This window comes from Aedes albopictus, chromosome 2 (genome assembly GCF_035046485.1).
Source record: "Aedes albopictus strain Foshan chromosome 2, AalbF5, whole genome shotgun sequence".
Lineage (NCBI taxonomy): Eukaryota > Metazoa > Arthropoda > Insecta > Diptera > Culicidae > Aedes > Aedes albopictus.
In genome coordinates, this window is record NC_085137.1 from 225,594,528 (window position 1) to 225,620,424 (window position 25,897).

At 41.4% G+C, this 25,897-nt stretch overlaps 1 protein-coding gene across 4 annotated transcripts in view; it reads left to right on the top strand.

Annotated features, from left to right (window-relative positions):
• LOC109401394 (protein madd-4) overlaps positions 1-25,897 on the top strand; it is a 902,383-nt gene that overhangs the window by 517,582 nt on the left and 358,904 nt on the right. For all 4 annotated transcript variants that reach the window (XM_062851209.1, XM_062851210.1, XM_062851211.1 and 1 more), the window contains exon 2: positions 23,947-24,016. In XM_062851209.1, coding sequence (XP_062707193.1) covers positions 23,987-24,016 — 30 coding nt within the window. In that variant the 5' untranslated portion in view covers positions 23,947-23,986. The remainder of the gene's footprint in view (positions 1-23,946; positions 24,017-25,897) is intronic.

Here is a 25,897-nt window from a genome sequence, read left to right on the forward strand (position 1 = left end):
ATCCACGTACTCCGGTGAGACTCGAACTCACGACTCCCAATTCGCTAGACGGGCGCTTCTATTCCTTCAAGCTACGGAGTCACTCGACTATCTCCGTCGCCAGCAGGCCTAGAACTGAACTCGATTCCACAATCGCACATGGTTATCTTCTTTTCACAATCCAAACCCCCTTCGGATGGGATTAGATGAACATCTAACACATTGTCTGTTGTGCACATGTATGTCAAAGCGGGAGAGGAAGTTATTTTTAATTGTCGAGAGCTTCGGGCACTGCCTTCCAATCACTTATTGGTATGGCAATTAGTGTGCAGTCGGACTCTCGACGGGTCGGTCCTCGGCCGACCGAATACGGTAAGGGTGACCGTATTCGGTCGGCCGAGGACCGACCCGTCGAGAGTCCGACTGCACACTAATTGCCATACCAATAAGTGATTGGAAGGCAGTGCCCGAAGCTCTCGACAATTAAAAATAACTTCCTCTCCCGCTTTGACATACATGTGCACAACAGACAATGTGTTAGATGTTCATCTAATCCCATCCGAAGGGGGTTTGGATTGTGAAAAGAAGATAACCATGTGCGATTGTGGAATCGAGTTCAGTTCTAGGCCTGCTGGCGATGGAGATAGTCGAGTGACTCCGTAGCTTGAAGGAATAGAAGCGCCCGTCTAGCGAATTGGGAGTCGTGAGTTCGAGTCTCACCGGAGTACGTGGATTTCTTTTCATAATTTCAAATCTCAATTTGTTCATCGAGCACATGTTCTGTTGTGCACATGGATGTCAAAGCATTTTCAACAGTGAAATAAAACCAAATAGAATAAGGATTGTTACTTGGGAACCCAAACTCTTCAATTTGCGGTTTAAGCCTGGCTTAGCGCTGCTAAGCTACCTCAGAGCACCGCTTAAAATAAGCCACACTTAACGTAAACCGTAGCTTTATTAAACCGGGTTTAGTGGTTAAGCCGAGGTGAAGAAATCGAAAAAATGTTAAGCCCGGCTTAAAATTTTGCTAAGCCTGGTTTAAAATTTAAGCCCGGGTGAAGAAATCGGCCCTATGTACATTGAGGCTGGTCAGGCCTGTGGCTCTCTGGCGGAAGAGGTCTTTGGCGAAGTGGTCGAGGTGAGGGTTCTTACAGAAGAGGCGACTCTGAAGGTGAAAAACCTAGAAGAGGACACAAAAGCGGAAGAGCTCGGAAGCGTGACGAATCTACTGCCTATGGTCGCCAAAGTAAAAGGGGTCTTCTTCTGTAACTATTATGCGCCTCCGTGGTGGTCGATCGAGCAGTTCACGCAGATGCTGGCCCGTGTAACGACCGTGCTAACAGGGCGAAGGCCAATGGTAATAGCGGGTGACTTCAATGCCTGGGCTATGGAATGGGGAAGCCGTTTCATGGAGGGGGAGGCGCTCCACCGTTGGTTTAGACTTGGTTTAGACGGCAATGAACTGGTAGCGGTGCTCTCACGTGTGTGTGATGCGACCATGTCTAGGCGAGTCCACCCTAGAAATGGGAGGCCATCGGCTTACTGGTGGACCTGCGCCACGCCTGCCTACGGGCTAAGCGGCGGATGCAGCGAGCACAATCTTAGGAAGAGCAAAACGAACGACGGATGGTGTTCGCCGCTGCAAAATCCGCGCTGAAGACCGGGATAAGAGCAAGCAAAAAGGCCTGCTTCGAGGGTCTCTGTCAGAGTACCAAGGCGAATCCGTGGGGTTATACCTACAGAATCGTGATGGCCCAGACAAGAGGTGTAATGGCTCCTCTAAAGATGTTGGAGGGAATCATCGAGGGGCTTTTCCCGCGTCATGATCCTAGTCCTTGGCGTACTTTCGTAGGACAGCCGGGGATTGGGGCTAACGATGAGGAGAGTGGAACTTGCCGATGTGGAACTTGCGACGGAGTTCCGGTCCTGGCCTTAAAAGTAGCTTTTGCAGAGGCTCCCGAGATCTCCAGTTCTTCTATGCAGAACATGGTTGGCTATTACATCATGAAGTCATCGAGCAAATAAAACATTTAATAACAAGAAATGTTATTCAATAACTTTGGGATAACTAATGCACCATTTGAAATTTTTGGTATGCATTCATTATTGAAATAACAATACTTTTTATTTCTTAGGTGTTGTTTATACAAAATTTTGGTATTCGTTTTTGTTATTTTGCCTCTTATTACCACCTAATGAAAAGCATATCAAGGTATGGTAGTATTTAAGATAAATACCTTGATATGTTATTCACTTGTTATTTTGTTCTGCTCGGATAGGCCTGGCCGCTTTAATGCATATAATGCATTCCCAATGCACTTCAAGCAAGAAAAAACCTAATTATAAATTAATTACAATTAGAGTTAATTTAGCTACAAGTTTAGGTAGGTATCATTTTCAATAAATGGCTGTATATGTGTAGACTTGATAAGACTAGGAAATTTCCTTAAATTCTTTAGGCTTAGAGTATTCTCGTACCTGCCACACGATGTACACATGCAAAATGATCATTGACAGAGAAAGCTCTCGGTTAATCATTACTGCGAATGCGCTTGTAAAACTCTAAGCAGAATTGGCATTTTAATAAAAAAAATCTTAAGCATCCCATTGACCCCAATATCCTCCACGAGTGAGGAAAAACCATTGCCCAACGTACAAGGTGAGAGCAGCAAGAAAGAGATATCAGCATATGGAATAAATATATGTTTTTGCCAAACATTATATTGAGGTACGTTCGGAGGGAATTGAATGTGTTTTTTAGCTTTCTGGCGTTTTCTCGAGAACGATCCATATTGTATTACCATTATTGGCGATTGCATGAGCATGTTTCGTTGATTTCGGAATCAAACGGCACGTTTGTTGGCGCAGGTGGATGGGTGGCGTTGCTTTTTTTTGAAAAATTGATACTGCCTTTGAGACGCTACGGGCACTCTGCTGTACACGTTTTCTTATATTTCTATTGAATCGATAAAGTGGATTGTGAATTTAATGATTTCAATGTCATACAAGGATGCATACAGTTAAGTGTAGAACCAAGCAGTTAACGAATGGAATTAAACTTCCAGTCGGTCCATAATATGTTGATAGTAGTAGCGATGTCCTTGACTTCCTAGGTTAAGGAGCTGCATTGTAATTTTAAAATCTTGCGCTTAGCATGACACGGACGTAACTGTAATGATGGATTTCTTTTCATCCAATTCTATTTAATTTATAATTTGGTCAGTAAATCATTTTCTTTTTATGATGATTAACCTGGGCTTGTTGGGGGAAAATCTGTAAGTAAAAAGAAAATCGGATTAAGTACTGTTCCTTTGAATTCCACTAAGAATTCAAGTTCAAGAATTCGAGTCAAGTACAAGACACTGAAGACGACTAACAGTTGAGGTCGAAATACGTATGTGTCAAAGGATGCAAATTCTTAGTGGAATTCAAAGGAACAGTACTTAACCCGATTTTCTTTTTACTTACATTTTTTTGTATTTTTTGGAAAAGTTTTACTGACGTAATATGAAGGAACTTCTGGATTTTATGGGATGCATTTGAATCCAATGGAGTTATATTTTTTATATTCATGAAAAATTTCAAAACCACTTTCACCTGCGCTCAAAATGTGCTTGACACATCAAAACCCCACGTTTCGAGCAAAAACTAAGAACAAACGAGAACCGTCATTATCCCCCTTCGATGATTGCGATAACATGAACGAACAGCTAGCAGAAATTGAAAGAGGATGAGAAAAAACGCCACGTGCAAGAAACCACGCTTTGATTTTTCCAGACACGGCCACCCTGAATTCTTCGTACCCTAGAGCACCTAGCACCATCAGCGCAGCGACCGCTTTGCTGTTGTCGGAAAGTCGGAAAATTGAACCAGAGGAAACTGGACATAAACACACTAATCTGACTACATGCACATTATGGGTCATTATAAGTGTGTTAGACGTTGTTGCCGGTGGTCGATGTGCAGCCTGAAAGTGCGCGAGATCAAAACACATGTGAGTGGCTTCGGTGGAGGTGTGGGTTTTCGTTGCATCAAAATCAAAAGGTTGCCCAAGTCCATGGCGCGGCGTGGCGGTGAGATGGGCTTAGGAAGAGGCTTTTAATAGTGGTTAGGCATGCAATCACCGCCAGTGCGGTTTGGGTCACTGTTGATAATGATGCCAGGAGCTTTGTTGTCCCGGAAGCAAAGCTGTGGTCAAAGCTCGTGTTTCCGGCAAAATTATGTGGATTAGCTACAGTGAGCCGCGAGTGGGTACATTCCGGGTTTACTACACAGCGCAACATTTTTTTGTCTCAAGAACAAACTTATGTGTCTCCGAAGGATTTTGGGCCGCTGAATCTGAATCCGGGCTCAGATTTGCTCCAACACGTCACAATTTTGAGCTATACCTCAATTTATAGGGCAAAATATGCGATTTTGGGCTTTTTTGACTGCAAGCCATTAAGCTTGGAAATATTTTTTTAAGCAATCAAAAGGTTAATTGGTCAATTAAAATCTAAATTAACGACTCATGCAAAATATTTCGTTTTACCTAATCAAATTTGATAGATTTAAGCATTTTATGTTAGTATGAAAACTTGTATGCAACTTTTGGAGGATCACTTGTATGGGAAATATCGTACCTAATATAAATCGCTTAAAACTATCAAATTCGATTTGGTAAAACGAAATATTTTGCATAAGTCGTCAATTTAGATTATAATTGACCAATTAACCTTTTGATTGCTTAAAAAAATATTTCCAAGCTTAATGGCTTGCAGTCAAAAAAGCCCAATATCGCATATTTTGCCCTATAAATTGAGGTATAGCTCAAAATTGTGACGTGTTAGAGCAAATCTGAGCCCGGATTCGGATTCAGCGGCCCAAAATCCTTCGGAGACACATAAGTTTGCTCTTGAGACAGACAAAAAGTTAATTTTTGTTACGCTGTGCTATCAAACGTTGTCGCGGTAGTGTGGAATGTTCTTTGGGCGTTCCATGGTGAACCACTAATAGCCAGTAATGGATTACATAAATAAATGCATGTACGGCATTGGCAAAATGACGAATAAAATTCTGTTTGCAGTGGGGCAATGCCATTTCATTCAACCGCAGATATTTACCTTATCATGAAATGAGGAATCCGTGCAAAAACTGCGCTCTTTGAACTTTTCATTCCAATACAGTTCGCAGTTCACATGCGTTGCTATATGCCACTAAATTAACAATATAAGAAGTGATATTTCAATTACAAATAGTTTAAAAGTCACTGTTAATAGACAAACTGTTCATGAGATTCAGTCAAAATATTAGTGTTCGCAATCAAAAATTGAAAATTCAGATATCTCGTGGCCATTGTGTTACGGATAGCGTGTTACTTCATCATTATTGAGAAAGCACTTCAGACCTTTCTATGTGTCGTAAACTATTACTCGATTCTGGAAGTAAGTTCTGAGAATCTTGTTTAAGTATCTGGGTATCCCGCAGGAGCGCCTTGGCAATAACCACACAACTGGCACTGTTGAACGCATGGGCGTAGCCAGAGAGGGGCAGGGGGACCGTGACCACCCCCCCCCCTGGCCACCTGTTTTTTTTTCGAGCCACTTCAAAGATTATCGACAATTAAGAGTTCCAGAAAAAAATATCTCAAAAAAAAAAAAACTATTACAAACATTAAGGTTTTTATCCACAATTATCAAACTTTTTATATTCGAGAACCATAGGAGGGATTTCTCTACGAATTCTTTCAAGGTCACCTTCAAAAATTCCTTTAGGCATTTATCCAAGAATTTCTGTTTCAGAAATCTTTCAAGGGATTTCTCCATAAGTTTCTCCTTCGTGAATTCTTCCATGAGCATTTTGCAGGCTTCCGATAGTGATTGTTTCAGGGTTTGTTCCAAGAAATGGTTCAAGAATTCCTCCCACGATTCCTTCGGATTTTTTTACAGATACTTCTGCAAGAATGCATCGACGATTTCCTCCTGATTTTTTTCCAAAGCTTCCTTCGGTGATTGCTCCAGAGAATTTTTCTAGAATTCCTCTATGAGTTTCACCAGACACTCCTCCGGGAATTTCTCTTGGGAGAGGTTCCTCCAGTGATTCTTCAGTGCTTTTTCGAGGACTTCTCCAGGAATTTCACCAGGGATTCCCAAAGGAATGTCAACAGAAATTATTTAAGGTGTTTGTGCAAGTATTCTTTCAGAGATTTCGTCAGGGGTTCTCCATATATTTCTTCAAGAATTCCACTAGAGATTGCTCCAATAAATCAATCTGGAATAATTAGAAGTATTTCAGCAGCAACATCTTCCAGAAACCCTTACAGGAAATTTTACAAAACATTGTATAAAACATAATTTTGGGAGTCCATCCAAAGATTCCAACAATAATTCATCCAAAAATTATTGCAGACATGGATTCCTTCATATTTTTTTCCTACAGTTATTCTTCCAGGAATTTGTTATGAAAGCTTCCCTGTGATTTCCTAAGGAATTCCTCATGGGACTGCTTCCAGAATTCATGAACTCCTGCAGGGATTCCTTCAGGAAATGCTACAGGGATTTCTCAAGAAGTTCCCCTACGAACTCTTCTTAGAATTCCTTCAGGATTTCTCTAAGGATTTCATCTGCAATTTCTTCAGGAATTCTTACTGGGATTCCTCCAGGAATTTCTCAAGGGATTCTTCCACGAATTTCTTCAGAGAAATCTCCAGGAATTCCTCTGGGATTTGGTGCAGAGATTCCTCTAAAAATTCATCCAGGGATAATTTCAGAAAAGCCGCTAGAGATTCTTCCAGGAATTCTTCTACAAATTTCTCTAGAGTATCCTCCAGGGATTCCTCCAAGAATTTCTGCAGGGCTTAACTCGGAAATTGCTTCTGTGATTCTTTCTGGAACAACTTATTTTAAAAATTCTTCCAGAGATTCTCCCAGGAACTCTTCTAAGGATTTCTTCAGAAATTCTTCCTTGTATTATTTAAAGAATTTTCTCCAAGAATTAATTCAGAGGATTCCCTAAGGAATTCCTCTTGGAATTGCTTCCGCGGTTTCTTCTGGAGTTTCTTCAGGAACTCTTCTAAGGATTTCCGCAGAATTTCTCCAAAAATTGCATCTGCGATTTCTTCAGGAATTATTCATGGTATTCCCCTACGAATTCCTTAAAAGATTTATCCACTATTTTTTTCAGTAATTCCTCTGGGGATTTTTTAAGGGATTCCTCTGGGAGTTCTGGCAGGGATTTACCTGAAAATTCCTCCAGAAATTCCGCCAGTAACTCCTCTAGAGATTTCTCCAGGAGTTCCTCTGAAGATTCCTCCAGGAAATCCTACAGGCATTCCTCTATGGTATCTTTTATGGATCCCTCCAAGAATTCCTACATTTTTTTTAGAGATTCTCCCAAGAAATTTTCCAGGATTTCTTTTATGCATCCCTTCACGAATTCCTCCTAGCATTCCTCCAGAAATTCCTCCAGTAATTGATTCCGGGATTGTTACAATAATTCCACCATGAATTTCTACAGAAATTTATCCAGGAATTCTGTAAGGCATTTCTCTATTTTTTTTCCAGAGACTCGTACAGGAATCCCTTTAAAGATTTCACCAGGAATTCCTTCAGGGAATCTTCTAAGAATTCCATCAGGAATTCTGCAGGCATTCTTCCAAGAAATTTTCCAGGCATTCTTTAAGGGATTCCTTCTTGATTTCTTGCAGAGATTTCTCTAGGATTCCTCCAGGAATTCCACCAGATATTGCTCCAGGAATTGTTTCGGGGACTTCTTGGATTGCTTCAGGAATTCTTCCTGGGACTCCTCCAGAAATTCATGCAGGCATTCATCCAGGAATTAAACAAGGAAATCCCTAATAAATTATGTCAGCAATTCATCCAAGAATTTCTCCAGAAAATTACCTTAGGGATTCCTTCAGAAATTCTTTCAGGATTTTCTGTAGGAATACCTTCTGGAATTTTACCAGGAATTCCTCCAAGAATTCTTCCAGATCTTCCTCCAGAAATTCCGCTACAATTCCTTCAGAAACTTCTCTGGAAATTCTTCCAGGAATTTCTCAGGGATTTTTTCAAAAATTTCTCTCAGGATTCCTCTAGAGATTTACCCAGCAATTTATTCAGTAATTGTTGTAAGAATTCCTCCAGAGATTCCTCCAGGAATTCCTTCAAGGATTCCTCCAGCAATTCCCAAAGGAAAAACTCCAGGAATTCCTCCAGGCATTCCTCCAGGAATCAATCCAGGAATTTCTCCAGCATCTCCTGTGGGAAATTCTCCATGAATTAACCCAAGAATTTCTTTAGGAATTCCTTCAGAAATTTCTGTAGGAATTCATCCAGAAATTACTTCTGTACATCCATCAGAAATTATGTCAACAATTTTTTTAGGATTTTTTTCAGAAAATTTTCTGGGGTTTTTTTTTCAGAAATTCTTCAGGAATATCCTCAGGAATATTTCAGAGATTCCTCCAGGCATTTCTCCAGGAATTTATCCTGATGTTCCTTCATTAATTGTTTCAGGGATTCCTCCAGGGATTTTTTCACGATTTTTTTCAGAGATTTTCCCCGTAATACCTTCAGGAATTTTTTAGAAAATTTCTCTAGAAATTCATTCCTCTCAGGAGATTCCTCTAGAAATTCATCCAGTAATTCTTTCAAGAATCCCTCTAGAGCATGGTTTCCCAGACTGTGTGTCGTGACCCCCAGAGGAGTCGCCGCCCTTCATCCAGGGAGTCACGAAAGACAGTCCAATATTTTACTGTAACAGACAACAAATGAGTGAATTTCTTTGATGGGTCGCGAAAACTACGTCTGCTGCCAAATGGGGGTCGAGCACCTGAAAGTTTGGGAACATATGGTCTAGAGATTCCACCAGGAATTCCATCATAGATTCTTCCAGCAATACCCACAAGAATACCTTTAGGAATTCCACCAGGCATTCCTCCAGGATTTTATCAAGAAATTTCTCCAGAAACTCTTACAGGAATTGACCCAGGATTTTTTGAGGAATTCCTTCAAATATTTCTCCAGGAATTGCTCCTGGAGATTCTTCAGTAATTATGTCAGCAATTTCTCTAGGGATTCCCCCAGGTATTTCTCCTGAGATTCCATCAGGGATTCTTCCAGAAATTTCTCCAGAATTCCCAAGAATTCCTCCAGGAAATCCTTCGAAGATTCCTCTAGGAAATCCTCCAGGAAATTCTTCAGGAATTCAGAAATTATATCAACAATTCCTCTCCTTCTCCTGGAAACCCTCTTGGAATTTCTTCAGAGATTTTCCCAGGGAATTCCCCAGGAATGCTTTCAGGAATTTTTCAGGGATTCCTCCAGACATTGCTCCAGAGATTCCTCCAGAAATTGCTTCAGGGATTCCTCCAGGGATTCCCCCACGAATATCTCCAGGGATATTCCCAGAGATTTCTCCAGGGAATCCTCCAGAAATTCCTCGAAGAGTTCTTTCAGGAAATCCTCCTGGAATTTCTCAAGGGATTTTTTCAGAAATTTCTGCAGCAATACCTCTCAGAATTCCTCTAAACATTTCTTCAGGAATTCTTCCAGTGATTGTTCCAAGAAATTCATCCCAAGATATTTCTTCAGGAATTTTGGCTGGGACTTACCAAGAATTCCTTCATGTATTACGCTCGGAATTAAATCAGAAGTTTCTCCAGGTACTTTTCCAGTTTTCTCACTAGAGATTTTCCCAGGAAATGCTTCAGGGATTCTTCCAGGGATTCTTTCAGGGATTTCTCCAAGAATTCCTTCAATGAATTCTTCAGAAATTTAACTAGGATTTTCTTATGGGAAGTCTTCAGAAATTTCTCTAGGTATTCCTCACGTAGTTTATACAGGAATTCCTCCAGGTATACTTTCGAAAATTCTTCCAGGGATTCCTCCGGGAGCTTCGCCAGGAATTCCTCCAGGGATTCTATGCGGCTTCCTCCAGGCACCAGGGATTCATACAGGTATTCCTCAGAGATCTATCCAGGAAGTCTTCCAGGGATTCTATTCAAAAATTCATTCAGGAGTTCTTTCGGAAATTTCAGAAATCCTTTAAACATCTTTTCAGGGATGTACCTAAGAACTTCTCCCGGATTGCCTGATGTTTTATTTTAATTATTTCAAGAATTTTTAAAGTAATTCCTCCAGCAAATAGTATTGGAAGATAGTTTAAAAGGGATGCATACAGGAACCTGGAAACTCTAGGCTAGTCTTCAAAAAAGTTCGTAATTTCCAAAAGATTTCAGCTATAATTTGTTATGGAAGTTTTGTACACATTAGCAAAATAAAAATCAGAGTAAAATAATGCACGAGTAAATAAAAATCCTTAATCTTCCATAAATTGGTCACCGTCACCAGTATCACGGTGATTTGTATAGATCAGGCGAGCTTCTAATAACGTATTGAACAAAATACAACAGTTTGACAGCTGAAAGGATTAAATAATGCTTTAAGAATATAATGTTCTAAAATTATATTGCATCGTGCTGCATTTGATTATAAAAGCTAGTAGGTACAAATTTGATAAGGCTGCTTGCCCCCCCTGACCGAAAATCTGGCTACGCCCTTGCTTGAACGCTTTCCTTACATCTAGGATCACTACTGCATAGTACCCCTGCTTTTACGCTGGTGCGCAATCTTTGTAATCGACAAGATAGTGTCTACGGTTAACGTACCTCTCCACAAGCCAAACTGTTCACTCAAGAGACCATTCACACACTCGGTGTGCCTCAACGTCTTTTTAAGAATCTTAACCATAGGAGGAAAATCTGCTCAACAAACACTCGAACAGGAAGGTCACGGTACTGTGGGGTTAAGGCCGTCTTCTACAACTAAAGAAAAAGACAGGACTACTCTCTTCTGGACCCATTAAACACATTCCTATGGTCGCCAAACCCTTCGTCTCTCCGGAACCAGCAAGAAGGCATTACTTCAGAGAGGGGCTAGTGCACATCGCACACTCAAGGTTTGCTACATGGCCTGCAGCTACGAACATCGGTAACTTGCTTTACAGAGTCCATCACGATAGCATGCTGGTGCTTAGCCAGTTTCCTGAGTGGCCCTCACCACTCCATTTGTCCTCGGTAGGCGGGCAGGGTTAACCTCACGCTCGCACCCAACTGATTTGCTGTCATCAAGAACTAATGCCTACGTGCGGCCAGATCTGACCTGCTGAAGTCAAGGATATCACTAGCACTACCCTTCAGGCCCTATCAGCTGCACAAAAAGGTTGCTGACAGCAGGGTCTCCACCTGTAATAACGCAGTGCGCGTCGTGTGACACAGTACAATATGCACTGAACACAGGCGCATCATCCTGTAAGTATTTTCCAGCTACCACGGTAGCTTTCGGTACTTACCCGAGCAGGAACGAATAACTGACACATAACTGGAGCATACCAAAGTCAGGTATCATACCAAAACCAGGTATTGGTCGGTTGTCCAGGTATTGAAAATAACTTATTTTGGTATTTTGTAGGTATTGATAGAATACCTCAACGAGTTATTATTTTGGTTTTGAGGACTGATTGAGGTATTATTCAATTATGGAAAAATCACTATTTGTATGGAAAAATCATCGATTATTATTTAGGTATTACCATACCTGAAGTCATTATTCGCGTGTTATGCACAGGAAACACATCAGTTATTATTTTAGGTATTTTACCTCTTATGCAGGGCTTCTTAATACCTCATTCAGGTTGTAGGTATTCGGTTTTCCATACCTGAGTTTGTTATTCTTCAGCTATTTTCTCCTGCTCGGGTAGCGCTGTGCCGCAAGCTGAGCCGCCATACTTGGTATGGACGAAGCGACCTTAAACATTGGCTTGTACTTGCTGGCATACACCGCAGATCTATTGGACATCATCCGTGACAGTGCCTCTATAGCTGTGGAATATGGCGATTCAAATTTTAAATATGCTAAAAATTCATAACTCCCAATGCTTGGTGCAAAACTAGAGTCCTGTCAAATTTTCAGCCATTTCGCTGATGCTTTAATGGAGACCCAAACGATCTCTGCGCTGTACAGCATTCACACGTTCATGAAGTCATAGTGTCGAAGTCCCTGAGACTTCATCCATGCTGAGAAGCAGGCGTTGTGCCAGATAGGACTTTACGCCAAGAAAAGGACAAGAGGATGACACATTTGGTAACGAGGTATCCAGGGAGCTCCGAGCCGTTCCTGAAACACCATTGAAAAACTACGGAGACCCCCAGGAATCGCTCTTGAAGCTCCATGAAACCACCGGTGTCCCCTTGAAGACTCCTGAGACCCATTGAAACGCCTCTGAGATTCTGTGGAGTCCCATGGAACCCCCTTAAATGTCCCTAAAACGCCCATCAAATTTCTAGGAACCCCCGGAATTAACCCTGACTTTTCGCTCAGACGGCCCTGAGATCTCTTGAAATGCTCTTAGAACCCCTGAAACGCGCTTGGGACCTCCCATAAATCCTCTGAGATCCCCAGAAACTCCCTTGAGAGCTCCTGCAACTTCCTGAAACTATCTGAGACCTCATTAAACCCCCTTGGAACCACCTGAAACGGCCCTGAAACTTCTACCAAAAAATAAAATCGATTGTGTTAAAATTATAATAGGTAATTAACTCACCCTGTTAACAGTTTTTAATATAATTTTGTTGTGGATATATACAAAGGAGAACCCTTACAACAAAAATGTATCAACTTCTGTCAGTTCTAACAAATTCATCATAATTTTGTTTAAATCTTGTTATGTACTTCTGGTCAGGAAAATATAACAACAAACACAATTTTATCAGAATAATGTATAAAGAAAAGTATAAAAGTATAAAAGTATAAAGAAAAAAGTATAATCAAAATATCCTTGAATCTTTAATAAATCTCCAAACACCAGCTGCGTCAGAGTTCGCACAATTAAACGCTCGGCCGCAAGCCGGAGGCCGAATGACAAACGGGCAAAGTTACTGAATTTCAAAAAGCACAATCCCGAGAGTTGTGCTTGGTGTCAAGCCAATATACGCACCGAGTTTCTTCCGGCGGAAACCGATCCCTGAGGACTCGTCTCCTGTTCTTATTTTTCCGCCGCCACCACCACCACCTCCAGGCTCCTCTATCTTTGCCGCACCATTTCCGTGCCATGCGTCCTTAAGTGTTTGACTCTCTGTTGCGTGTCACAACTATACTCAGCTGCGGCCCGGAGTCAGGCTGCCAGTTCTTCCTTCGAGGAAGATAATTTAATCGACAATGAACAAGTTTGCCATTAAATCGTACGATTGCTCCAAAAATTAGCAAGCTGCACGGGTGGAGGGAGGTGGAAGACAGGATGGCTGCAAGAAAAACAACTCCTTCGCAGTCTTTTGGCATTCAGGGAGCCGCCGCCGTCGTTGGGGTCCTGGCTGTCTCTAAATCTTGTTCCACTTTGTCGCACCAGAGAGAGTCAGTCCGACACAGTCGAAAAGTTTCGCCATACCCCCTATTATGCTAATTTCCAGTTCAGTGGCACTTGAGAGGCAGAGCTTAAAAGGCACACTGAATGGAATGAGGCGCGATGCGGAAACAGAAAACGGTGATGAGAAAATCAATTCGTGCTGCCGCATAGGTCTCCGGTGCATTAGTGGCGTTTCTCGTGGGACTAATAGGAAATGAAATAAGGTTTAGCGGTTTGGAATTCCTAATTCAGATGCAGATTTGGTGCATTGAAAATACTTTTACTATTTTTCGTAGATTGTTACATCAAGACGGGGGGTCATGTTGGCACTTCAAGCAAGAAATATTCCTGTAAGAATATCAAAAGAAAATCCAGACGTTTTCAAAATGTGCACGATAATACATCGCAACGTAAATTATATATGACGCCGAACGACACCATCTTACTAAATCTTGATTATTAAATGACAATGCCGATTATTCACACTATTATTTTAATTGGGTAGAAAAGGCTGACAAAATCGGGACTAACTAAATCGGGTCAATTAGAAAGCGAATTGAAAAATGTTCCACCTTGAACAATATGTGCATTATAAGTAAGCTGCCAAAATCCGCCCGCTACTGAAATGGCTCACTTTCCTTTTATTCTGCATATCCACGGAGCCATTCCATTAGAGCCCTCTGATGCTACTAAGCCAACAAGTCGCTGTCACCAAACGCTACAAACCAAACCCAAAACTGTCCGGATCCTAGTTGAAGTGTTAACAAGGCACGGTCCGCCGATTGTTGTTGGTCGCCACTAGACATCATCCGTACCATTTCCCCGGTGCCTGAAGAACCCTTTCGATTCGCACCGCTGTTGTTGCGTTGTACGATGCGATGATGTTCTGGTGGGTGGGTGGTTTAGGTGCCGTTGTTGTAGATATGACATTTCGCTGCCAGCCACCCAACCGTTGAGAACGCTCATTCAGCAACACAAACACATGGTTCGGGCGTAAATAGCGTCAACGGCAGTAGTACACCGTCGTCGTCGTCCGCCGCGTCATGGTCGTCGTGTTTGCGTACCGTTGTCGCCCACACAACAGCTCACTTAATTTATTATGTGTGTGATATTTCCCGGTATAAATATTTTCATTATTAATTAAAGCCATGTTCGTTCCACCTAACCCGGGTTGCGTTTTGTTGAACGAGACTGATGGCGGTTCCGGCGCTGGTTAAATTTGCGTACCAAAATGTTTTGATTGCATGTATGAAGAACTCTGCCATTCTCTGCCAGTGGGTGTTGTTTACTGCGGCTACTAATGTACGTGGATGAAATGAATTTGATAAAAATATGTATGTATTTTTGAGACACATGCCCTGCCACCCGTATCCCTTTTTGACCATGCTGAGTTCGCTGTAGATAGAGTGAAGTGAGCTCCTGATTCATTCTTCAAACGAGCTGGAATAGCGTTTTTCAGGCAGCGTTCAAAATGGCGATTGCACGGGAGATCTCAAATACCAAATGTTCGCCATTCTGGTGAATGAGACAGCTTACTCCTTATCTCCAATGCTCCGGCAGCTGTTTCACAGATCCGGTTTGGATAGGTGGTCATTACCCCGACATTCCCTAAGATATGCCAAAGCATGGCCTTCCAAGTAACACACTTGTCCCAGAAGAGTGGCAACAGCGCAGATATTTGTTGCCCTGTAGTCACATTGACTAACTTCAAGCACACAACCGCCCAACCTTCATGGTATCTGCTAGAGAGGAAGTGTTAGACATAACGCTTTGCTTTAGCAGAATTAGTCACGAGCTGACCAATTGGCATGTGTCAGATGAAGAATCTTTATCTGACCATCGCTACATCTTGTTTGAATATGTGAATATTACTTCGCAAACTTTGCGTTTCAGGAACCCCCGGTCAACCAACTGGGATCTCTTTATCGATTTGGTTGCAGCCAAATTTCATGGGTACTCACCATCCATTGACAATCCAAGTGATTTAGATGATGCCGTTGATACTACAACGGCCTTCATCATGGAAGCTTTTGAAGAAGCTTGCCCTCTGCGGTCTGTGAAGACCACAAGAGGAACCCCTTGGTGGAACTCTGATCTGGCGAAGCTCAGGAAACAATGTAGAAAGAGTTGGAACAGACGATGTTCGGCTAGATCGGAGGCTTTCAGGTCGGCTCGCAAGGCCTACCAGAAAGCTCTTCGGTCTGCTGAACGATCCGGCTGGAAGAACCTTTGTACAAATGTTTCCAGTCTGAGTGAAGCCAGTCGATTGAACAAAATTCTTGCAAAATCTAAGGATTTTCAAGTGAACGAACTTCGTTTGTCAAATTGTGATTTCACTTCCTCTGATGAGGAAGTTTTGGAATGTTTATTCAGTACACACTTCCCCGGATGTGTGGATATTACATCTTCGGATGAACCTGATGTCTTTCCTTGTAGTTATGATTCTTTAGCTTCGGCTCGGAGTATCATAACTTTAGAATCGATTGAATGGGCACTTAATAGCTTTACTCCTTTCAAATCTCCTGGGGCAGATGGGATTTATCCTATTTTGCTTCAGTAGGGATTTGATCATTTCAAACATGTTTTGAAACAACTACTTGTTTGCAGTTTTGCTACAGGGTATATTCCCAAATCCTGGAGGGATATTACTGTAAACTTTATTCCGAAAGTGCGTCGTGAGTCGTATGAAGAAGCAAAGAGTTTCAGACCTATCAGTTTGACCTTTTTTCTTCTGAAATGCTTAGAACGCATTGTGGATCATCACATCCGTGATGTTCATCTGGCCAACGTGCTCCTTCATGTGAATCAACATGCTTACCAATCTGGTAAGTCCACTGTGACTCTTTTACACAAGGTTGTTCACGATATCGAGAAAGCATTCGCTCAAAAGCAATCTTGTTTGGGTGTTTTCTTAGATATCGAGGGTGCCTTTGACAACGTGCCTTTCGATGCCATATTGGAAGCCGCACGGAGTCATGGTATATCTCCAATGATTTCCAATTGGATTCACCAAATGCTCAAAAACCGATATCTCTTCTCGACATTGCGTCTAGCGGCGATTAGGAAATTGAGTGTTTGTGGATGCCCCCAAGGGAGAGTCTTATCACCGCTTTTGTGGAATCTCGTAGCAGATACGTTATTGAGGCAACTCAATAATAGCGGTTTTCCTACTTATGGTTTTGCCGACGACTACCTAACATTGTTAGTCGGTATGTGCATCAGCACCCGACCTGATGCAAATCGCCCTTCAGGTAGTTGAGGGTTGGTGTCGCCAATATGGCCTTTCGGTTAATCCGAGTAAAACATCTATTGTTCTTTTCACGGAAAGGCGAAACCGTAATGGCGTTCGACCTTTGCGTCTCTTTGATTCTGAAATCGATGTGACTGAACAGGTAAAGTACGTTGGAATCATTCTTGATTCCAAGCTTTCCTGGACACCTCACATTGAGTTCAGAATCAAGAAAGCTTGTATGGCCTTCGGGCAATGCCGGCGTACTTTTGGTACAACTTGGGATCTAAAACCCGAGTATATCAAATGGATTTACACAACTGTGGTTCGGCCAAGGGTTCGGCCAATATTGGCTTATGGATGTCTTGTGTGGTGGCAAAAGGGTGAAGTGAGAACGGTCCAATCAAAATTAGGCCATCTCCAAAGGATGTGCTTAATGGCGATGTCTGGAGCGTTTTCTTCAACTCCTACGGCAGCGCTAGAAGTTCTCTTTGACGTTGCCCCACTACACATTCATCTCAAACAAGAAGCCCTTTCTTGCACTTACCGGTTACGGGTACTCGGTCTACTAGAGGAAACTCCTGTGAACCGCACATCAACACACACCTCGTTGTTTCCACTTTTGGTGAATTGGGACAAAATTGTCCTTGCTCCAAGTGATCTTACAATTGCTTGTAATTTTCCATATAGGACATTTTCCACGAAATTCCCTTCCCGGGAAGAGTGGACATCTGGTTTTCTGGAAAGAAGTATTTCAGACGGCATCGTATGTTACACTGATGGCTCCCTTCTCGAAGGTCGAGCAGGTGCTGGTGTTTATTCTCGTGAGCTAAGGCTGTATCAGTCTTACTCACTTGGTAGACACTGCACCGTTTTTCAGGCCGAAATCTTTGCTCTTATGTGCGGAGTGCAATCAGCACTTCAGCAGCACGTAATGGGCAAAGTAATATACTTCTGTTCAGATAGCCAGGCTGCTATTAAAGCACTTGCTTCGGCCAACTGCAGGTCGAAGATAGCTATCGCTTGTCGAACTCAAATCGAGGAGCTGAATTCAGCAAACGCTGTTCACCTTCTATAAGTACCTGGTCATTCTTCCATCGCTGGAAATGAATTGGCTGATGAGTTAGCTCGCTCTGGAGCATCAAATGACTTCATTGGCCCTGAGCCAGCTATTCCGATATCGAAGTGTTGGATTAAGCTTCAGATTCACGCCTGGGCTGTCACTCAACACAGACAATATTGGAATAGTTTGAAGTCATGTCGTCAAACCAAATTGTATAGTGCTGAGCCATCTCTACGGGTGGCGAAGTATCTAACTATCTGTCTAAGCAGAATTGCAGCATGCTGGTCAAAGCATTGACTGGCCACTGCCGACTCAGCTATCACATGGCGAATATTCAGCAAGCTGATTCATTTGCCTGTGATAGCTGTGAATCCGATTATGGAACTTCGTATCATTTGATATGTAACTGTCCAGTTTTCGCGCAACTGCGTTTCCGAGTATTCGGTAAACACTTGTGTTGTTGCTTGGGCGTAACGTCCTCACTGGGACAAAACCTGCTTCTCAGCTTAGTGTTCAATGAGCACTTCCACAGTTTTTAACTGAGAGCTTCCTCTGCCAATGACCATTTTGCATGTGTATATCGTGTGGCAGGCACGAAGATACTTTATGCCCAAGGAAGTCAAGGAAATTTCCTTTACGAAAAGATCCTGGACCGACCGGGAATCGAACCCGTCACCCTCAGCATGGTCATGCTGAATACCCGTGCGTTTACCGCCTCGGCTATATGGGCCCTCGGTAAACACTTATTAAGTGAAATTGACTTCAGAAACCTGAATCTTCAGGATATTCTGTTGTTCTTAACCCGCTGTGGTAAAGAGCTATAGGCTCTCTTTCGCTTTATGCGTTATTACAGTGCCCTTTTCAGGGCATTGTTTGAACCCATTGTGGTACGCTTGTGCGTTAATACCCTCTTCCAGGGTATTTTTCCTATTTCCCTACCTGTCCTTATCCCCATCCAAATCCTTTTTCCTTCCTTTTCCCTCAGGTAGATTTTAAATAGGCTGTTATTTTGGCGATGGCACAAAAGTCCCAAATCGAGGATAACGTGCCTCTGGAGCCGGCCTTCTGATACCTGATACTTTCTCAAATCTCAAATCCGATTGCAAGAGTGTTCGTGGTGCAATGTTAGGCTGGATGAATGGATCAACGTGCTACAACGGATCAGACGTTTGCCATCCGCCAGGTGTTGCAGAAATGCCGCGTGCCCACACATCACTTGTTCATCGATTTCAAATCGGCGTATGATACAATCGATCGAGAACAGCTCTGGCATGCAAGATTATGCACGAATACGGATTCCCGGATAAACTGATATGATTGATCAAGGCGACGATGGATCGAGTGATGTGCGTAGTTCGAGTATCAGGGCCACTCTCGAGTCTCTTCGAATCTCGCAGAGGGTTACGGCAAGGTGATGTTCTTTCGTGCTTGCTGTTCAACATTGCTTTGGAGGGTGTAATAAGAAGAGCGGGGATAAACACGAGTGGAACGATTTTTACGGAGTCCGTTCAGCTGCTTGGTTTCGCTGATGATATTGATATTATAGATTGATTGATTGATTGATTTATCTTTATTTGAGAGACTTTCAGCCCTTGGCTGGTTCGTCTCTAGTGATATTATAGATCGCAAATTTGTAACAATGGCGGAAACCTAGTAGCAGGGCTGAAAATCGTCGCCGTACGACCAAAAAAGTCGACGACGAGAACGAAAACTAGATCGTCATCGTTGCTCGTTCCACATCGGATGACTCATTCAAGCCAGCAAATCGTCGTGAAGGGCTTGCGTCGTAACGAACACAAAATCTTCATTCGTTTTGTTTCGCTCTTCGTCCAAGTGCGTCTAGCCGACGGAGTCAATGTTGCCACCAGCAACACACAAAAAAAAAGATTTCAATAAAAAAAATAATTGCACCTGGAATCAAACAACGAAACTCTAGATTGCCAATCCAGCACTCTTACCAACTGAGCTAGTGAGGTTTCACACCACCGTAAGTGCCAAAACGCCAATAAAAGCTATTCCCAGTTAGCGTTCGCTTGGTCCGTCGTCGTTGGTTTCCAGGGAACAAAGAGGACGACGAAAAAGTTGCTGGGTGACTATTTATGATTGAGCTTCGTCGTGAAGCCCGCAGTTGGCGACGAAAAGGCTAATCGTCACCGTTGTTCTTTCGGGCGAAGATTGTTTTATTGTTATCTTCACGCAGTGGTGACGAGAAGGACGATTGTCAACCCTGCCTAGTAGTACATGATGGCAAAGAACTCCAGGGAAGAAACACCGTGCCCGTCACTCCGAATTTTTATCGACGGTGATGAAATCGAGGCGGTTGAATTATTCGTGTACTTGGACTTACTGGTGACCAACAACGACACCAGCAGAGAAATTCAGAGAGGCATTGTTGCAGAAAATCGAGCTTACTTCGGACTCCGCATAACGAACGAAGTTCGCCGTCAAACGAAGTTAACTATCTACGAAACGCTGATTAGACCGGTCGTCCTCTATGGGCACGAAACATGGACCCTACGTTCAGAGGATCAAACGCGCCCTTGGAGTTTTCGAACGGAAGGTGCTGCGTACTATCTACGGCGGAGTGCAGATGGAAAACAGGACTTGGAGAAGGCAAATGAACAAAGAACTGCATCAGCTGCTGGGAGAACCAACCATCGTACACACCGCGAAAAAGGATGTCGGATGGCAACCCGACTAAAATGGTTCTTGAGAGTCATCCGAGTCGTGGTGTGCAGCGAGCTAGGTAGGAGAAACTAGAGACACACAGCCATGGACTAAGTAGAATTGAGACGACTCCCATGTCCAGCAGAGGTCACTCAGACCTTTATCTGACCCGTAAGATAGGTAAGTGTTACTTGGGCATAAATGGCGTTGAAGTAGCTTGATAAAATTTGCATTATTTATAACTTTATTCGTTAGTTAAGGTTCTCAAACCCTTCCGGTAGAAATATAGACTTAAGACCCCAACAGCAAGGGCTTTCGCACGCTAGATGATCCCTTCGAGTATTCCTTCTACTAACATCCGTGCAACAGCTACCAAACCGCAAAACCCCAAAAGGAAAGGCGTTGCCAGTGAACGAAAAAAAAAACACTCCCCAAGCTTGCGGCTTATTATCGAATCATAAAATTTGATTCCAATTTTCAATAACGTCACCTCCGTCCCAAGGCTCGGAGCAACCCAGCATCGTAAAAAAACCACAACCAAATAACTTGAACGCAGACAGAAGAAAAAAAAAACACGAGTACACCGCCTTAACGAACTCCTAAAATAAATGGCCACCACCCGTGCGGTAGGAACCCTTTCTTGTGGGCATGGTGAAAAGTTGCCGGCAAGAAAAATGTCTCTTTCCAGAACGATTTTTTTTTTCGCCTGGTTCCAGTTTCACTTCCTACGGCAGAGAAAGGGGATAAGTTTTTGCTTTCAGATCTTTTTTAGTGTGGTGCAGGGAGCACGCACAGTAAAGTTAATTCTCGCTTAAATCGGAATATACCTAAAATAACAGGCTTTAAAAGTTCACATTTCTATGTTCGTCCATTTCTATTATGTTTAATTATGATTAAAATCTGTAAATATTATATTCTGAACAACAAGGCAATGCTGGTTATAGTGGAACTACGTATCCTTTACAGTCCGGAAAACTTACTATACATTGCTGGCCCATATATGGTTTTCCTTTCTTTTTAGGATACGTTTTGTTTTAGTTGTATTATCATATCGTTTATTTTGCGGTCATACTACATGGCAAAATATTTTTTATCTTTTGTGTAATAGATTGTTGTTTCCAAATATATCTTCGTATTGTCCATCACATAGATTCCCCTCTTTTAAATGTAGGCTGTTCATTAGAGCTGAATTAAATAAGGTTAGTTCATTTCGTACCTAAAAGCTGCATTACATTAATGTCGTAGAGTGGTTATCAGTCTTGTTAAATTCTAAAACTTCTGAAAATGTAAATTGCTCATTGCTCATTGCTCATTTTCAAGGGAAATATGTTTCCTTTCAGTTGAAGAAATGGTCCCCGACACACATATGACTATTTTCGCCGGAGAGCGTGATCAGGGTTGTAAAATTTCACGAAAATGTTATGAAAAAAAATGTCATGACATTTTCCAGTTCTTCCATTCCAATGCAAATTTTCGTTCGTGAACACAAACCTTTCAAAATGCTGATTAGTCAGAGTAAAATAACGATATCGTCAATAAACATTTCTTGATCGGGACACACATTTAATTTTAAATACCGAGTACAATAAATTTTTGACGAAAATAGAACAGCTGAACACAGCACAGCAAGAATGGATTGTTACCTTTTGCTCACGATTTTTGACATTTGGTGTACTGAGCCTCAGTAAAATTGATTACTGAAACTAAAGGGTGTCCAGTCCACGATGAAATTGGCACACAGAAAATTTTGCATAACTTTTGATTGCGTTCGCCAAAATAGACCATGAATAGAATATTATGTGTACTCAATTGATTTTAATGATAATTTTATTGGCTACACATAATATTCTATTCATGGTCAGAAAATTAGCTATTTTGGCGAACGCAATCAAAAGTTATACAATATTTTCTGTGTGCCAATTTCATCGTGGACACCCTTTACCGAAATAGTCCTGCTATGACATTTTTGTGGCATTTTACAACCCTGGGCGTAATATCCGCAATATGCAAATGTCATAGCCACGTGACAATCTTGATATTTAACAGCACTGGTGGAAATAATACCCAGGTAACCAGTAAGCATTTGAATAAGCCGTGTATCAGCCCGTATTACGCATTTAAACTGCTTGCTGCCCTACATAAGCAGTTCGAATGCATAGCTGCCTTGAGTTAGCATAAGCTGTGCTGCTCAAAAGCTTTCGGCTGTTAATTAGCATTTCAACTGCTTGAAGTGGTTTCACTTGGGAGCATACAGAATGCTTTTCAACTGCTCTTTAAATGCTAGGAGCAAAAAGGTTGGGAGATATGTTACGCATTTGGCAACACATTTTGTCTCTCTCTTACAGAGCCTATGCTTCTGTTTACAAATTTGTGCATCTTATTTGTTCCTTCATTTTCCCCTGCTCATTCAAAAGCACCAAAGAAAACATTACTGTAGCTGGATTGAATTGGGAACTTGGCGACCAAAAAATCCCCAATTATTTATCATTTCGTCGGAAAATATGTGCAGAATAGGTGGATGCTTTGGTGGATCATAGGATTGTTTGAAAGAGGGAAGAAACAATCATATTCCACAGATATTTAAAAGAAGGGATCGTAATGCTCTACCACAACGAAATATCTCAATGAAAACAAGTTTTGGATGTTGAAGCTGTTATCGAAACATTCTTTATATTGGCGATTAAATCAACGCACGCCACCGGGACAGCTTTAGCATCGTGGATCAGGAGTAACAGAATCCGAAGCAGATATGATTAATCAATCTCCGGATCTTAAGTTCAAACCTACATCACTACAAAAATCAGCAAAAAAGTACCACCTAGCACCGGCTGGAATATGGAAGGACGATGAAGCGGGGAAGCAGACTGAGAGAACGAGAAGCAGACGTCAATCTATTTTTGTTTTTTTTTTGCTCGACGAGGCGTTACGCTTCTTTGACATTTCGTCACGACGTTCCTGAAGGGATAGCACTAAGACAGCCCGTTATTTTGCCAAAACCTGCTGTGGGGTAGCACTATTGGCGCATATACGGCTAATTAGCATTAAATGCCTTGTCGTAAAGGCTACTATAATGCTGAAGGAATGCTATTTTAAATGCTTACTGGTTACTTGGGTAGTGCAGGCGAATGTGCAAACATCTAAAATATTTGTGTGAATCAACTCTATCGTGCTCACCGAAATACGTCTTAAGATAAACTGAAAAACCGACAAGTTTGGAAAAAGCTCTGCCAGAATAATAACAATGTCATCGAAGGGGGTCAAGTTGGAAGAGTGGTACCAACTGGTCTTTCCGCAGAGAGCGCCACTTAGTTCCGATGGGGTCGTCGTCGATGGTGGTTCAATGCAGATGACAGGCCACCTCCCCCCTAGTGTTTGAAAAGCCAACTGGATGAATAAATCTTGTTCGATTTCTTGCTTCCGGATCTTAACGGCCGACGACGGACGACGACAGCCGGTCGGTCGGTCGGTGGGTCGGTCGATCCGTTCAGTTCGACGGGGTGGGTAAAGTTCGGAGAATATGCGACTGGGAGTTTTATAGACGTTTTTTATTAGCTTTCTTGATCCATGTACGATAAACCAACTTTTCACTTATAGTGTTTTCGTTTTTGCTTTTATTTCTTCTTTGCAGATAATCTATAAAAGATGGTAGACGATCTGAGTTGATAAACATGGATTTCAAGGAAATAATACTGCTGCTAGTAAGTACAAAAAGCTTTTTTTCGTCCTTACACTCAACCGGAGAAGGATAACAACTTTGGATAGACACGCACTGAAACTTCTTCTTGTAGGGCATTTTGTATTTAGAAGCAAACTAAATCTTAAAATAAATGAATTAGTAAAAGTATAAACAAAACAAAACACAAGAAAGCTTAACAAGAGTTGATTAATATGATCTGGTTGAGTGTATTGTTCAACATAATGAAAGAAAGCAGGAATTGTTCGGTGCTCGCAAAAAAGTATGATGACATTGCTTGGATATTTATCTTAACTTATTTGAAAATCTATTATTGAGATTAGATAAAACTTCAACAACGTTATTTGTAAGATACATCAGATTGTTCCTGTTAGACATGGTACTTTATGGATCATTATGTACGAAGTGTTCGAATTCTACAAAACCCGTTATCAGAAAATTGTCTTTTTTGTGATGATAAGGATTAGACAAATTTCCATTTTCTCTTATGTCACGTGTACCGATGTTCCGGCTTTTCTACATAAATTTTCTACCCACATCATCGAATTTATAAGCATTTGGACGAATTAAGACTCTGGCAAACCTCAAAGTCTAGTCTCAGTTGTAAAACAATGTGAATAAAACGAGACAAATATTCCTACCGTTTTTGTTGTGAACAAACTCGGGAGCGATCTTTGTCATTATCTTCCCGGGATTCACTCGGAAACCCCTCCTGATTTTTTTTTTCAACCGCTCATCATAACAACTTTCAGGAAATTTCTTCCCTGATTCTCTTAGAATCTCCTTCAGAGTTTGCTTCACGAGTACTTGCACAAATTTCTCCAATGATTCATTTTGATATTTGCTTCATGGATATTTTTATAAATTCCTACACTTCTAAAGATTTTTCAAGAAGGTCCTCAAAGGATTTCTTTAGAGAACCTTGCATGGATTTCTTCCGATTTTTTTTTCAGGAATGGCTTACAGGTAGTTCTCCTAGGATTTCCTCAGAGTTTCGTCTTGAGATATCTACTGAAATTTCTTCAAGAATTCCAATAGAAATCTTCCATAAGTTCGTTTATAGCTCTTCCAAGAGTTCTGTTTCAGAATCTGTGAGGGACCCATTGGGAAATCTTCTCAACTACTACTAGTTTTCTTCAGAAAATTATCCATCGATTGCACCAAAACCTTTCATGGATATCCACTGAAATTTTTATGGGTTCTTTCTTCAGATTCTTCCGGAAAATCTTTCAGAAATTCTTTCAGAAATTCCTCCAGCGTTTTCTTCAGAAAATCAGAAATAATTCTCCCAAGGATTGCTCCAGAATCAGAAATTTCAGAAATTCCTTTAGATAAACTTTCATGAATTTGTTCCAAATCTTGCTCCATGGATTCTTTTATATATTTGTCGATAAAAAATCTAAAAATCCTTAATTGGATTGCTTCAGTATTTCGTCAATAAATTTCTTTAAAAATTTATGAATTTCTTTAGAAATTTTCATGAGATTTCTAGAGAAGATCCTTGGGAATTCTTTTCAAGGATATTATCAGAAATTTCTTCAGGGGACCTTCATGGTTTTCTGCAGAGTTTAGTCTACAGATCCCTCAATAAATTTCTACAAATGTTACATAGGAAAATATTTTGAGGATTCCTTATTGTTTTTTTTTCCAAAGATTGTCAATGAATCATTCAGGGACTAATTCAATATTTTTCAGGGATTCCTGTAGTTAAACTCTATGAGGTTTTTCAAATATTCTAGGAGGCCGTTCAGAAATTCATCAAGGAAATATTTTAAAAAACTTTTCACGGTTTCATTTCGTTCAGAAATGCCTTCAGCAATTCCTTTAGAAAATTAAAAAAAAATCCAAAGAATCCTCAAGAATTTCCTTCGAAAATTTCAGGAAC